This window comes from Heliangelus exortis, chromosome 11 (assembly GCF_036169615.1).
Source record: "Heliangelus exortis chromosome 11, bHelExo1.hap1, whole genome shotgun sequence".
NCBI lineage: Eukaryota > Metazoa > Chordata > Aves > Apodiformes > Trochilidae > Heliangelus > Heliangelus exortis.
The window spans coordinates 7,135,412-7,150,849 of record NC_092432.1 but is presented as its reverse complement, the minus strand read 5'-3'; the positions used below and the strand labels follow the sequence as shown (position 1 = coordinate 7,150,849).

Genomic DNA, 15,438 nt, shown 5'->3' with positions numbered 1-15,438 from the left:
TTAATGCTAACTTGAAAATACAAGGTAGAACCTAAAATGAAATAATTTCCAAGGCTAAAAGCTGAAGTCTTTAGTATCCCAAGACAGTAATATCAGAGACCCCACATCAGGTGATTTTTGTGGTAAAATTCCTGGGAGACCTTGCATTACCTTGCATAAATTGGGTATGAGAGGGCCAAGGGAGATGGACAGAGCTCCTGTGGTACCTTTACTGGTTTAGAGCTTTAAAATGTTTGCAATTAGCAACTGAAAGACTAAGGAAACATGGGACACTACATTAGATCCTTCCAGTTCTTACTACAGCCATTTAGCTGTAGCAAGATTTAATTTTCACGGCCGACAGACAATGTAATCTCAGTTCTATTGGCAAGAAACAATATGGTACTTCCATATGAAACCTGGAAGCAGGAGAATGCGATCTTCCGTTTTAGAGTTTAACAAACACTAGACCCTGTTGATATCAGACTTTGTACCGGTGAGTCTTTTTTTTTTTTTTTTTTGGTCTAGCAAAGCACACTGGCAGTGGTGCAATTCATCAAAACCAGCAATTTTGTTGGTCTCTTATTAGATTGGACACTGGGACAAGCAGTTATAATGCAATAGACTGAGGGTATTCTCAGGCCCAAACCCCTGGAAGCATATGGGATATGCTGGAAATGACAAAAAAGCACCCAAAATTTGAGTTATTCAGCTTCTGGGAAAAAAAAGCACCAAGCAATAAAGCCAACCACTGACACGAGGCAGGTGCTGAGTCCCACAGACAATGATACCACACAAGCTTCTGTTTTAGAGACCCAGCCACACAATAAATTAGGTGAGGGTATTAGAGCAACAGCTGCCTGCTGATTAGTCACAGGCCCCCTCAGCAGGGTACCAGCAAAGTGGCAGAGAACATCTCGAGTAAATTAAATTATAAAAAAATTCTACTGCAATCACTCCCTCGGCAGACCCTTCCTTCATCCCCCCTCTTGGCTTTTTATTTATTGTAATTACCTTAGTAATAAGATTTGTTTCCTTGTTATTATATATATTACCATTCAGGGCAACAACAACAAAACAACAAAAATAATAGCTAGGAAGAGTTATTTAGCTTATTTATCTTCTTGGCTGTTATTAGGCCACTGGGTGGAGAGAGCAATGAGGAGGTGGGGGCCTGGGAAATGCAGTAAATAGAAGAGAAAGCATATTCCTCAGGAGCAGAGACATATGGGGGCATATTTATGAAGGAGGAATCAGTGAGAATGAGTGAATAGAGCTAATAACTCAGGGGACCCAGCAGCTCCAGCTGATAAAGGAAAGAATAAACGACACTGCATTGGAAGCACAGTCAGAAGGGAGAGTCCTGGGGTGCACCTGACTGTAGAGGGACGCTTACCCCAGGAGAGCCACAGATGGGCTGTCACATTAGCACAGGGCAAAAGGTATTGGCTGAAGCTGGGGCACTTCCCACAGCACAGATATTCAGAGAAGTGCATGGTAGAGGGTCAGACCCCACTTCTGGCTCCACCAAGAAACAGCCTGCAAAGGTGAGAGCTGAGCCCACATTTTATCTCCTCTACTGAACTTACTACTGATATCTGTTCCCCTAAGCTTTCGAATCCATAAAGAGGTAAGGGAGCTCTTGGGAGGCTGTCAAAGCAACTAGGCTGAGTATCTTGAAGAGGTGGTGGTGGTCTTCATCCGTTTCAAACAACCTCTATTTCAGTTCAAAAAAAAAACCCTACATGTGGCAGACAGGCATGCTAAATATTCATACCCCCTGGGCTGAGGAGACAAAGCTGCCCAACTGCTCCTTCACTGTCCCTGCCTCACCACAACACAGATCACTGTCCTCTCAGTGGAGGGCAACACAAACAGCACTTGAGCAAACAGCTGAAAAAGATTCTTAGTCAACCTGAGGAAAGTCAGCCAGGAGTTCATCTGAACTTCCCAGAGCCACATACCAAGCCAGGGCAGATGATCCCAGAACCAACATTTTCATCTCCCTTGAGGACTTGGAAGTATCGAGGCATGCAAACATGCAACCTTAAAATGTGCATCTCCGAGGACAGCCATTAAAATAAGTAAGTGTTGAAACTTCACAGAATGCTCTTTTATCCAAGAATATCTTGGCTTCCCAACTCTTTTCAGGATGGTCGTGCCAAATTAGATGCAGGGCTTCGGAAGACAGATTCATACAGCAGCTGCCAAAGAACACCAACATGCAAATCCTGTAGTACTGCTCTCTCTCCTAGAAACAAACACACCTACTGAATTAATTAGTGAGAGTTTGAAAAACCCTGCCTCTCCCACTCTTCCCAGATCTCTGAATTATCCTTAGAGAAACACACACAGGATAGATAAGGTAGTCCAAAGAGAGCCTCTGGAGTTTTGCAGAGTGGATAGCACCACTTAAGCTATACAAGGCTAGACTCTGAGAATTAAACTCCTCTTTAATCTTCTGTCCACAGAGAAGCAATAAACAGAAGGAGGGAGGGGGAAGGAGAGACGTCTGCAATTGTACAGCTTTGTGTGACATAATCTCAAGATTTAATCCTTGAGGATACAGGATCATAAACTGAGTCCTTAGGCTAACCAGTAGCTTTTTTTTGCTGTACCTGATCAGTTCTGTCTCTCACTGTCTGGAGAACACAATGCATTAGTGCAGGAGAGTAAACATTAATATAGAACTTTTAATAAAGAGCCATGGATACAAGTAGTGTCTTTTAGATACAGAGACAAATGCACTTCGCTTCTCCTATTAAGAGTGTCCATCAAAAAACAAATTCTCAGGGTCCAAAGAATAGGTGGGAGCACACTCATTTTTCTCTTCATAATTTTTGAGATTATGCAGAGGAAACATCTTCTAGAAGGGATTTTAGTAGACATTCTTACTAGACAATTCCAGAAATTGTCAAAGAGGTAAAGTTGTTTTTTTTCTGTTGGATTTGAGGATGTAATGAACAAAACCCTGTAAATAAACCAGGAGGGAATAAATAACCTAAACAAAGTGGGAGAAAATATCAATGGAAAGGCAAGAAACACAGCACCTCACCTGCCTTACCTTCAATCAGCAGAAAAGCTTACTCAGGCAGCCTTGTGCGGGAGCAGGTGTAGGAGGGAAAAGGGTGTTTTTTAACAAGATAAGGAAAAGTCCATGGCTATAATCCAGAACGTAAATCAGTATTTTCTCTTCCTAACTGTTACTATGGTTATGCAATGGCTTTGAAAAAATCATGCAACTTCCAAAAAAATTCATCTTCCTTTACCAAGAAAAGACACCACCTCTATTCTCCACTGATTGGTTCAATTAATTTATTAAACACATCAAGTTCTTCTCATTGAAAAGCTTCTTTGATTCAGCAAAAGGGATGAAAGAGTGAGAAAATGGCATACCAAAGAGAAGTAGATATGAAAATCCATTAATTCCAATGGATTAAAGGAAGAAGGTGGCAATGTAGGAGTCAGACATGAACTCAGAGAACTGTGATATTGGACAATGGGAAGGGAATTTCTAAATACACAAAATACATTGATAATCCATAAGCACCCTGCACATGAAGTATTTTTAAAACAAAACAGCTTCCTCGGGAGCTCCCACTTCTTGCTTGATCCATAATCTTGCAAGGCCAATCATTTTTAATGTAATACTTCTGTGAAGTGAGGGAAAAAAAACCCAAACAGGCACAGTTGGTAAGCATGAAGTGTTAATATTTGGCATAATTTCTTAATGTTGTTTATGGTGACAAAAATTATGTTATACTGATATAATTAATAACCCTAAATTTAGATGTAATAAATAGCAATATTTATCTAGAACTGCAGTGCCTGAAGAAGTCTAGACAAACACACATGACTATGATTCTGTGACTGGGAGCACACACATGGGAGTGCCAGGTGTGCAGAGGTGGCACAAAAGTCTGAGCAGATGTGGGGAACAGCTGGACAAGCAGGGTGCTGACAGAGGGATGCACAGCAGGAGCACACAGGAGGTGGCATAAAAACACATCACAAGCAAGGATGCAGCTGCACACAACTCAATGTGTAAATGTGGGATAATGCGTTTACATAGAACAGTGTGGAGAGCAAACTGTGTTCTGTTTCTTTCTGAAACCTGCTTTTTGTGCTGCCATAGTTAAGGTCTTTACAAGTTCCCTTACTGAACTCTGCTTTCAGGATTTTACTTAACTATATCTGCTATAGTTTTGGGGTACAAAAGTTTCACTTCAACAGATGAACTTTTTAAAGCAATCAAAAAAATTTCAAAGGCTATCCTGCACCATTTCTCATAAGTCTAGTTTTCTGAGAACAGTATTTTCAACATTCATTTAAAAAACAAGCTTAATAGTTGAAACAGTATGTTTAATAATGAAAATACTCCCAATACTCATACTTCAGTTGCCATTCCAATACTATGGCTATGGTACTTCATCTTATTCTCTGAGCAAAACTCAGTCAAAAGAAGGGAAGAATGACCAAGGTCTCAGTTTGTTGGTAGCAGAGCCAGAAACACAGTACATGTCTCCTGCTCACCCACTACCTTTTATATCACTTCTCCAGTGGAAGTTATACTCTTCTTTGGGGATTCTCCAACACTCAACAGAGATTAACTCCTTTTAAATTTAGTTTAAAGAGGGGATAGAGGTATAGGTGAGGGTAGTGAGCAGTAGGACCAAAGAACACATTACTTTGGACTCTCAGAACAACTGTGCAAAATCAATTTAGCCTGCAAGGACACCCTCTGTTAAACAGTTTAATATAACTGTCACTTCAGAATGACTTACATTACTGGTCTTGGAGATTAAGAGTATTTTGCCTTGTAATTTATATCAAAAAAAAAACCAAAAATAAAAGAGATAACTGTAAGAACACAGGTCTAGACTATATAACGCATCATTACATTGCCAGTAGTGATCAAGGGTCAGTGTATGACACAAGGCATAAGATGAACTTTATCAGGAGCACTGTCTCATTTAATATATGGCACCAGTATCAGATAAGTCAAATATTATTTGACAAACCCCACACTTGACTGCTGTTCAGGGTGGAGCAAAACACTCAGCAACACAATTGCTCACCAATTGTCCCTGGCCTCAATGAGGTCAAATATTAGTTGCAATATTTCGCAGTGATCTATGTTTTCATGTGATGACAGCCCCATGCACACTTGCATCACCACTACCTTCATTTAGCATCAGTGACAGGGCTGCAAGTCTATTCACCACTGCCAGACAGGAATGGATTTTCAGAGCCCTGACTGATGTGAAAAGGAGGGGGGAGAGCTGCCTCCCAGCTCAGCCACACACAGCTGGAGGATAATGACATTACTGCAGCCCTGTCTGTGTTAGAGGGGCATTCTCTGCATGCAACTTTCAAATCACATCAGGCAAACCAAATACCAAGGCCCTGATCATCTCTCATTGTTGAGGAAAGCTCCCAAAGCTTGCTGGTGTGGTACCCTGGCTGGGATGAGCACTCTTCTGCTGAGCTGCACCTGTGGCAGGGATCCAGCTGGGGAAAGGGCATAGCTAGGATGCTGGAAAGAAATCCTTTGTGACCAGGCACTAGAACACATCTCTGTGACAGGCAGGGAAATGTTATGCACACCCCAGCACACAGAGCTGGGAAGGATGGAGAGTGAAGAGACTTAAAGACCTGTGGACAAAAGAGAATCCAACTCTTTCTTTAATAAAATACTGACAGACCAAGACAAATGCATCAGAAGCACTGAAACAGAAGAAATTCTTGTTTCACAAGAAGAGACAAGATGGCTGGTTACCACATGTTGGTATTCCCAATGTGGGGCACAGAGAAAAGATACTCATTGGCCTGATAGTGTATTTGATGTGTTTGGTAAGTCCAGTCCTCATGGGGTGAAGGTGTGAGAGCACAGGAACTTCTAGAAAAGACCAACAGGATGGGATGTTGGCAGAGGGAACACCATGCACTCTAACAGTGTGTTTGGGGATACCTGGTGGGACTTGCACAAAAGGGATTGTGAATCCCATGATAAACAGGTTGCTTCATGAAATGGGTTGTGAAATATGTCTTGAAGAGGTAAAAAATATTTAGCAAATATCTTCTTACAAGTGCTACGGTCGATGGTGCTATGATCAGCTTCTCAGAAAAATTTCCCTCATAACACAGACTCAAAAGATAAGATAATATACTAGAGCATTTAAACCCGGAAAAGGTAGAATATAAATAGCCAAATAAATATGCATTTTCACATATAGACATTAAGGACCTGAAAGATTTGTCTTTTCCATGTGCATGGCTGTCTCCAGCAGATTACCAGTAAACCTGGGACCCAGAACAGAAGCATTTCTTCTGGTGTAGGGGGACACAAGTCTACTAAAAGTATATGGGAAGAATCAAGAAGAATATCTGGGCTACAGAAAGCTTCACAGGATAGAATTATTTAAATTAAAGCATAAAGGAATGGTTCTGTCAACTCCCAAGGCTTCATGACCAATAGCAGAACCATGGCAAAGTCCATGTTCCCCTGCTCCTATCTCATATGTAAGGCTTATCAAATGTTTTCACTCATCACCAGATTTAACAAGTGTGAGCTCATCTGCATCAGAGAAGGCAAAACACCTTCCTTGGTGACATGAACTCAGGCAGTACACTTCATCGTAGTGCCACCCAGAGCCACATCCTCCCTCCTGAGGGTCCTCCTGAGGACCTCTTCTCTGCTACACTCCTGGTGGGTGGAGAAAAAAAGGTCAGACATTCCCTCCAGTCTTCCATCTGCTGGAAAATTTAATTAAGTGCGGTGAAAGGAAAAAAGAGAAAGGGGGGGGAAAAAGCCACCACCTTTTTTTTTTGCTTCTGCTGTCTTGAAGGATCAAGGAAGCATTTGGTGCCAGCAGAGGATTCAAATACTTTGGGACAGGATCCAGCTACTCTGAACAGTCCACCCAGACTACTGATGTGCTTTAGCCATGGGAAGTTTAGCAGCACAGAAGCTATGACTGTTCAAAGTTAGAGATTAGAGACTATCAAAAAACTCAGGATGCTCCCTGCTGAACATCGGCCCCAAAAATAAATTAATTAATTTAGAACCAAACAAACTGAACTCAGTTTTTGCTCAGGTGTAGGAAACAGGTGCCAGGAATTGCCAGGTAATGAGCCAGGCTGGTGCCCAGTCTCACCTGTGCCCAGTTAGGGCTGGCCCCACTGAGCATGCCCAAGACCTGGGGCCAATAAAAGGTGAGGCTGGGTGTAGCCAGGTAGCTCATTCCTGAGCAGGCTCGGTGCTAGGCTGGTCGCAGTTAGTCCCTGCTGTTAACTTAGACTACCAATAGCTCCTGTCTACAGCTTCAGAATCGAGCTCGCGCTCTCGGCGACGTTCAGTTCCAGCAACATCTGGTGGAGAATGTGGGCATAGACCTTCGGTCTAAGCCCCCTCTCTGAGCGATTAAGAGCGAATTCTTCCGCAAATCTTCATTCAACGACTCGGGTAAGATGATCTATTACCCTTTCTTTTGCTACTACTGATTGACTTAGAAAGAAATAAGGATAAAATGGGTTTGTCAGCCAGCTCTCCTGCTAATGAAAACCTGGAGGCAGCGGCGGAGGAGCGAAAACTCTTCCCCGCCTCTGCGGCCGCTTGGGATCTCTGGCGGGAGGTCTGCGACCTCCTGCAAGATCTCCATACCCAAGAAGTGGCAAGAGAGCTAACCGGTCTAGACGATACATGGGGGGTGGTAATTAACCTCCTAAAAGACATAAAAGTCGTAACAAAAACTGCGCTTGCCAGCGCTGGGCCGTCTCTGCGGGGAACCACAGCACCTGCTGTGGTCCCCTCGGCACCACCCCTTGAGGAAGAAGTCCCCAAACAAGCGTATTTGGGGCTGAACAATGATAAACCGGCCATAAAGGGCATGTCCGGCAAAACCCACCAGTCTGGGGCCGAGCTACTCTCTGACATTGGCCCAGACGAGGTGGAGAAACACCCTGAAAATGACGGGGTAGAGCCAGCAGCTGGAGGTCCATCCAGCTGCTGCCAGGGACTACCCCTGCTGCTGCCCTCATCACCGAGAAAGGCTAAAAAGAATAAAGCGGCCACTCAACCGGCTACACCTTCCGGTTTAGAGGATAAAATATCAGCCCTTCAAGATCAGGTCACTCAGGCCATGAAATCTATGGAAAAAAGAATTCTTGACATCGAACAGCGCTCGGCTTTCGGGCAATATAGAAGCCCACCCACCCTCTCCGATAATGAAGAGGATGATGTCCCACCACGACCACAACCAAGCGCTCCCACCGGACGACCGGGTCGTTGGTCCGGTATCATCCGTGATGCCATCCTGGAAGGCGAGTGGGAGCCGAGCACTGTCGCCTGCCCGGTACTTCAGACGAACAGCGGCCTGCCTGTCTTTGAGCAGCATTCCTGGAAGACTTTACAGCAGGCCAGGAAAACCCTGAAGGAACAGGGTCTGAAAACAGAGAGTGGCCAAGCCGTCCTGGACTGGCTGTTTACATCGGATATGAACTGCCCATACGACTGCCGGAGTTTGGCCAGATACCTGCTCACCCCCTCTCAGCAAATCATCTGGGTGAGGGAGTGGGAACGCCTGGCCCAGGCAGAAGCAAATCGGCCCAGAGCACCTGGCGACCCACTAGCCGGTATCACGGCCGAAATGCTTACGGGCTCGGGGCGCTATGCAGATGTCCAGCTTCAACTACAATTCCCACCAGCGCTCCATCACACCGCGGCGACCTTGGCTCACCAAGCATTTTACACTGTACCAGAGCCTAACCCTATACCATCCTTTACCAGGGTCAAGCAGGGAACAAACAAAGCATACCAACACTTCGTTGACCGGCTCTGGCAATCCGTAACGGCGCAAGCAGAACTGTCGCCGGAAGGAATCAATGTTTAAGCTGCTGGCATTCGAAAATGCCAATCCTAAAATGAAAGTGCTCTTCTCAACTCTACCGAAAATGGCTCAAGTCTCGGAAATGCTAGAAGTGGCAGCCAGGGCCACCCAGCATCAACAACATCAAGGGATGGCCGGTGCTTTTGCTGCTGTGTTGGAGCCCACCCACAAGCTCCTCGCGGCGGTAGCACAGAAGCTAAACGGGAGCGGAAGAAGAAACCGCCCAAATCGGCCACCCCGTTCGAATCAGCCAAAGAAAACCAACTCATCCTGTTCCCGATGCAACTCTAAGGGACACATAAGACGGAACTGCCAAGCGATTGTGTGGTGCAATTGGTGCCAACAGGCTACCCACAATGACGCGGCATGCTGGTTCCAAAAAAACAGACGAAACAGCGCGAGAGGCCCCCGTGCGGCGACACAAGTAGCCGGGCCGGCGCTGTGTGCCGACTCCCCGCCCCAGCAACATGGGGTAGCCTCGGGATCGATTTACCCACTCCAGTAGATGTAACGCTATCGACTTCGGCTGTGCACAGGATTCCGACTCAGATATACGGACCCTTAGTACATGAGAATAGTAAGGTTGGCGCACTTCTCTTGGGGCGTTCTTCAACAGGTCTAGCAGGACTGATAGTGCTCCCAGGAGTCATAGATGCCGATTACACGGGGGAAATAATGATAATGTGTTTCACATTAAACCCCCCCATGATAATCAAGGCAGGGACCCGGTTGGCACAACTGGTTCTGCTTCCAAAAATGGACCTGGGAAAGAACGTCCGGACGGCACGAGGCGATCGGGCTTTCGGCTCATCTGGTAACACCTTGGTAACCTTGGTGCAACAGATGAAGTTGCACCCAATTATAAATATTCATCTGGCTACCGGCGGAGAGGAGAAAATCCTCCCCGTAATGATGGACACCGGAGCCGATGTAACGATCATTAACAAAAACGCCTGGCCTCGAAAATGGAAGCTGACTACGGCTTCCGACGTCGTCCAGGGGATAGGTGGTGGTTCCACCCCCCTTCAAGCGCTCCAACCAATACAGGTCAAGTTTCCAGAGGGGCAAAAGGTAACTGTGAGACCCTATGTGTTACCTTTGCCTGGTCAACTTGGGGGGTTGATTGGACGGGATGTGATGAGCCAAATTGGGACCATCCTCTCCATCCTGGAACCCACCCAACCCCTTCAAAATTTTCGTTAAGGGCCACTGCAGATGCGCCGCCGACACCCAGACTCCGATGGAAGACAGATACCCCTGTCTGGGTGGAGCAGTGGCCCCTTTCTAAGGAGCAGCTAAACATCGCCAATCAACTTATAAAAGAACAACTGGACGCTGGACACATCCAGCCGTCCGTGAGCCTGTGGAACACACCCATCTTTGTGGTTCCAAAAAAGTCAGGCAAATGGCGACTAATCCAGGACCTCAGAAAGATAAATGACTAGATGTGGCCAATGGGTGCCCTCCAACCTGGGCTGCCCCTACTAACTATGCTGCCTAGAGACTGGCATCTCCTGGTCATCGACCTGAAAGACTGCTTTTTCACCGTCCCTCTGAACCGTGAAGACACCGCTCGCTTCGCGTTCACGATCCCATCAGTTAACAAAAGTGAACCAGCGAAGCGATATGAATGGGTAGTGCTTCCGCAGGGAATGAGAAATTTGCCGACAATATGTCAATCGTATGTGGCGTGGGCACTCGCACCGATCAGAGAGGCAATGCCGGACACGATAATCTACCATTATATGGATGACATCTTATTTTGCCAGCAAGCCCCGTTCCCCGAAAACATCAGCCAGGTCTTGACCGATCGGCTCAAGACCAAAGGACTAATCGTAGCTCCAGAAAAAATCCAAACGAAGTCACCCTGGAGCTACCTTGGGTGGAAAGTGACCAACGGAATGGTGAGACCACAAAAATTGGAGATAATTCATTCAGTCAGAACACTGAATGACTCCCAAAAACTGGTGGGCGAACTCCAATGGGTTAGACCCATTATAGGTCTCACCAACGCGGATATCCACCCCTTTTTGTCCTTGCTACGGGGCACTCAACCAGGGGCACTTGTGGACTGGACTGAGGAGCACTCAAAAGCCCTCAAACAGGTCGTCCACAAGTTGGCAACCGGCTATGCAGATCGGCGAGACGCCGCCCACCCCATCGGAGTGTGGTTATGTAACCACCCCTCATTCCCCTTTGCACTACTCCTTCAGGACTTCACGAGGGAAGAGAAACCAGAGGGACAAAAATACAACAGAATACATAACCAAGACTCTAGAACATCAGAGTCTGTGACAATCCTAGAATGGCTATTCCCACCCCATACGGCCCAGAAGGGCATTTGGCAGAAAACGGAAATCTTAGCATTCCTCATTCGGAAGGGACACCAACGTTGCCTAGAAGTAGATGGCCAAGAACCGGAGTGGATCAGCATCCCCATCAAGACAATCAATTTCGATTGGATGTTGCAACACTCCGAGCCGCTACAACTCGCCTTACTCGGATATCCTGGCGAGGTGTGTCATGATGGCCCGAAACATAAACGACTTCAAGCCATCAGTCAGTTCCAGTGGGTAGAACGACCAATTGTCTCAGAACGTCCAGTGCCTGGCATAACAGTATTTACAGATGCTGGGAAAAGATCTCGAATGGCCGCCTGCGTATGGCAGGACTGAGGCCAATGGAGAAAGCATCTGATTCCAGGCACCACCGAGGACAATCTTCAGACCCTGGAACTGCTTGCCATCATATGGGCCTTGACGCAGTGGCAACGCGTCCCCATTAACATCGTTTCCGACTCACAATACGCAGTCGGAGTAGCAAACCGTATTGAGGATGCTCTTATTAAGCCGGTGCAAAACAAAAGGCTACAGGAACTCTTTCTATCATTGCAGCGTGCACTGAAAATCCGAACGCAGCCATGCTGCATAATACATATCCGTAGCCACAAAACAGCACTAGGCTTGGGGGAAGGGAATGCCAGAGCTGACTCTTTAGTCAGCCTAGGAATACAAAAGCCAGTGACCGAATTTGCCAAAGCCCAGAACAGCCATTCCCTATTCCATCAGAGCGCCAGGGCCTTGAAGCGCACATTTTCCATCACTTGGGAGGAGGCAAAAGGCATCGTTAAAGCCTGCCCCCAGTGCGCCCAATTTGGCCCTACCCTGGGAATGGGCATGAATCCACGCGGGCTTCAGGCTGGCAAAATATGGCAAATGGACGTAACTCACATTCCGGAATTTGGACGACAGAAGTACGTACATCTTACAATTGATACCTTCCCAGGCATGCTTTGGGCGACAGCTCAGACGGGGGAGAAGGCTCTACATGTGATCCGCCACCTTACCAACTGTTTTGCTGTCATGGGGATCCCTCAAGTAGTGAAGACAGACAATGCGCCCGCCTATACAGGCGAGAAAGTCAAACAGTTCTTTGCTACTTGGGGAGTGAAACATATTACAGGAATCCCCCATTCGTCTACAGTGCAAGCGATCGTAGAAAGAGCTAATCGCACCCTGAAGACATATTTGCAAAAACAGAAAGACAGCAAAATCATGGATCCACAAATGAGGCTCAGCAAGGCTCTCTTTACATTAAACTTCTTGAGCCTAAGCCGTGACTCCCAGGAGCCACCCGTCTTATTACATTACTCGTCGCAGAAAGTCATCCGCATGCCTGAAATCCAAATCTATTATAAGGAGCCATCAACGGGACAATGGGCAGGGCCCAGGCCTTTGCTATTTACCGGAAGAGGATACAGTTGTGTCTCATCAGACTCTGGACCTCTCTGGGTACCTAGCAAATGGATGCACCCTGCCCCGACCAGACCAAAACCATAAGCACCGAATAACGAGGCACCTCGCGATTAAGATCTTCGCGTTCTTTTTCATCTCTCCCCCACATAAAGACAAAAAAAAAAAAAAAAAAACAAAAATAAAATAAAGACCAAAAAACAAACAAACAAAAATAAAATAAAGACCAAAAAAAAAATAAAAAAAAAAAATAGAATTTGTACTATAAAATTTGTACTACAAATATTGTATAAAATTGTATATTTGTAAATAAAAGTAAAAAAAAAAAAAAAAAAGGGGGGGGGCAAATGTAGGAAACAGGTGCCAGGAATTGCCAGGTAATGAGCCAGGCTGGTGCCCAGTCTCACCTGTGCCCAGTTAGGGCTGGCCCCACTGAGCATGCCCAAGACCTGGGGCCAATAAAAGGTGAGGCTGGGTGTAGCCAGGTAGCTCATTCCTGAGCAGGCTCGGTGCTAGGCTGGTTGCAGTTAGTCCCTGCTGCTAACTTAGACTACCAATAGCTCCTGTCTACAGCTTCAGAATCGAGCTCGCGCTCTCGGTGACGTTCAGTTCCAGCAACACTCAGGACTGCTTTTCTGCTTTTGCGGTACTCAATCTGCAGACAAAAGAGCGTATCTTAAAAGCTGTTCCTCTCTACTTTGCTGTCTCTTTTAGTGCTTGAAGTAGTCCACATTTCAGTTTTCAGATTTGTTGTGGGCTGCATTGCAAAAACAGAGGACACGGTTGTAAGCAAAACCTGAAAACTTTTATTTCCATGTCAGAATGCTCAATTGGTTAGTTACCCATGGGATGTGATTATCATGTCCTGCCCTTGCACCAGAGACAGAACTGAGAGTTATTACCTTACACCAAGTCCACAAACACCCAATGAAGTGTACATACTCCACTGTCTTCAGAGACCCTGGAGATATTTTCCCAGGAAAGTACCAGCCTACCTTATCTTAGTGCACTTTTCAACTCTTCAAAGGGAATTCCTCTTTCACCAGCAGAACAGCAATATTTATTTCATGTTAACAGATTAGGAGGAGAGCTGTACTTTCTCCACTTGCGTAAAGGGAGAGGGAAGGCAAGGTAATGTAGGTGGGCAGAGATAGTAAAAGGCAACGAATCAAAAAGGAATCAGTACTTTCCAACCTCAGATTAGGTATCTCTTAGGAAACGTGGGAAGGAAGATTGAAACGAGGTGGGAGAAGGAGGAAGCTTCACTATATGGAAATATTTCCATGAAAATGCGAAAATTTAATAGATCCTTACTAATCACCTCCCCTCACCCCAGCCTTGGCTATGTAAAGCATTAATTAAAATAAGTAATTCCCAAACATATATGTTTTGCAGGTGAAGTCTGCTATGGTGATAGATCTCTTTTTAGCAAAAAAGACTCAGTTTTTCTGGTACTGATACTCCATCTAGGCAGGTGCAAAATCTTAGAGCCACTTCCAGTACAGAATCACATACACCTGAAAAATGCAAGAGAGCACACTGGGCTATTTCTCATTCACATTTTCCATGCAGGATTTATAACATGATGAATAAAACATGAAGCAAAGAGAGTTCTCCTGACCCAAACATTGAAGATGAGACCTGCTAGGTACAAGGGGGTAAAGACTTCAGATAAACCCAGCAAAACACCAGAATAAGTAGATGTCAACTCACTTGCCATTGATGACTCCATCAGGATTAAGCATGGGGATGATCTTGAAGATGAAACATTTCCTCAGGAGATCAGCAATGGGATCTTTGCTCACAAGGAACTCCAGGGTTCCCTTCATTACCCAACTGGCATTGCTTTCCCCAGGGTGAACTCGGGCCATTAGGAACACGTAAGGGCGACTGCCTGCAAAACAAAGCAAAAGGAAAACAAAAACTGACTTCTCTTTGAATAGTAACTTCAGAAGTGGGTTTTATTCCTTTTCAATTGAGATAGCAATCCAAGAAGTATTTTAAGGAAAATGCATCCCTAAACAGTCCAAATGTTTCCTGAAGGTGCCGTTTGCCAACGGATCTCAGGTTTGGTCCTCAGAACCACCGTGTGTTAATTTCTTCCCTATCCCTTTTCTTGTTTATTCTAGGATACATTGTATATATTTACATATGTTAACACCAGAAAGCATTTACTATGTGCAAATTACTGCCTTTAAGATCTAAAAGGCAGCTAGAAATTATTTCATTTTCTAAGGTCCTGCTCCAATTTTAGTATTTCCCCATTTTTAATTAATAACTTCTCAAATCTTTAAGCAGATCTGTCCACCAGTAAGGGCTCCAAGGACATGCAAGCTGTCTCATCTCTGGCAGTAAACCAAGTTATAGGTCCAGAATCATAACTTATCAAGTTCAACTGATAGAATTAAAGAAAAGACACGAATATGTTAAGTAGATAAGCTGCAGAGGTAGAATACTCAAAACTAATCATAATTCCATATCCATTAACAAAAGGCAGAAATAACCACACACATTCCCCAGGCAGGCTGTCATTTTTGGTGGAAAGGCAGTTTTCAGATTAGTGTAATATGGACACACACAGACCTGCAAAGCTAATTTTCAGAAGTTGCAACTAGAAGAGCTCATCTGTTTCTAGCAATATGCCTGGCATGACAGACAAGCTTAGGAATCTGGGGGAAGGGAGAGTGCTTAAAGGGTTGCTTTAAAAAGATAGAAACAAAATCCCACTAAACAGTTCATTGATAAGCACTGCTGAACATGTTTCAAAGTAGACTTGCAACTTGACAGGGGTAGTTTCCTTGCTATCAGATATGTTATTT

General features: G+C 45.2%; 1 protein-coding gene across 2 annotated transcripts in view; it reads right to left on the bottom strand.

The window, feature by feature from the left end:
* Window positions 1–15,438, bottom strand: part of AGBL1 (AGBL carboxypeptidase 1) — a 272,982-nt gene that overhangs the window by 157,688 nt on the left and 99,856 nt on the right. For both annotated transcript variants that reach the window (XM_071754302.1, XM_071754304.1), the window contains exon 18: window positions 14,333–14,513. In XM_071754302.1, the coding sequence (XP_071610403.1) occupies window positions 14,333–14,513 (181 nt within the window). The remainder of the gene's footprint in view (window positions 1–14,332; window positions 14,514–15,438) is intronic.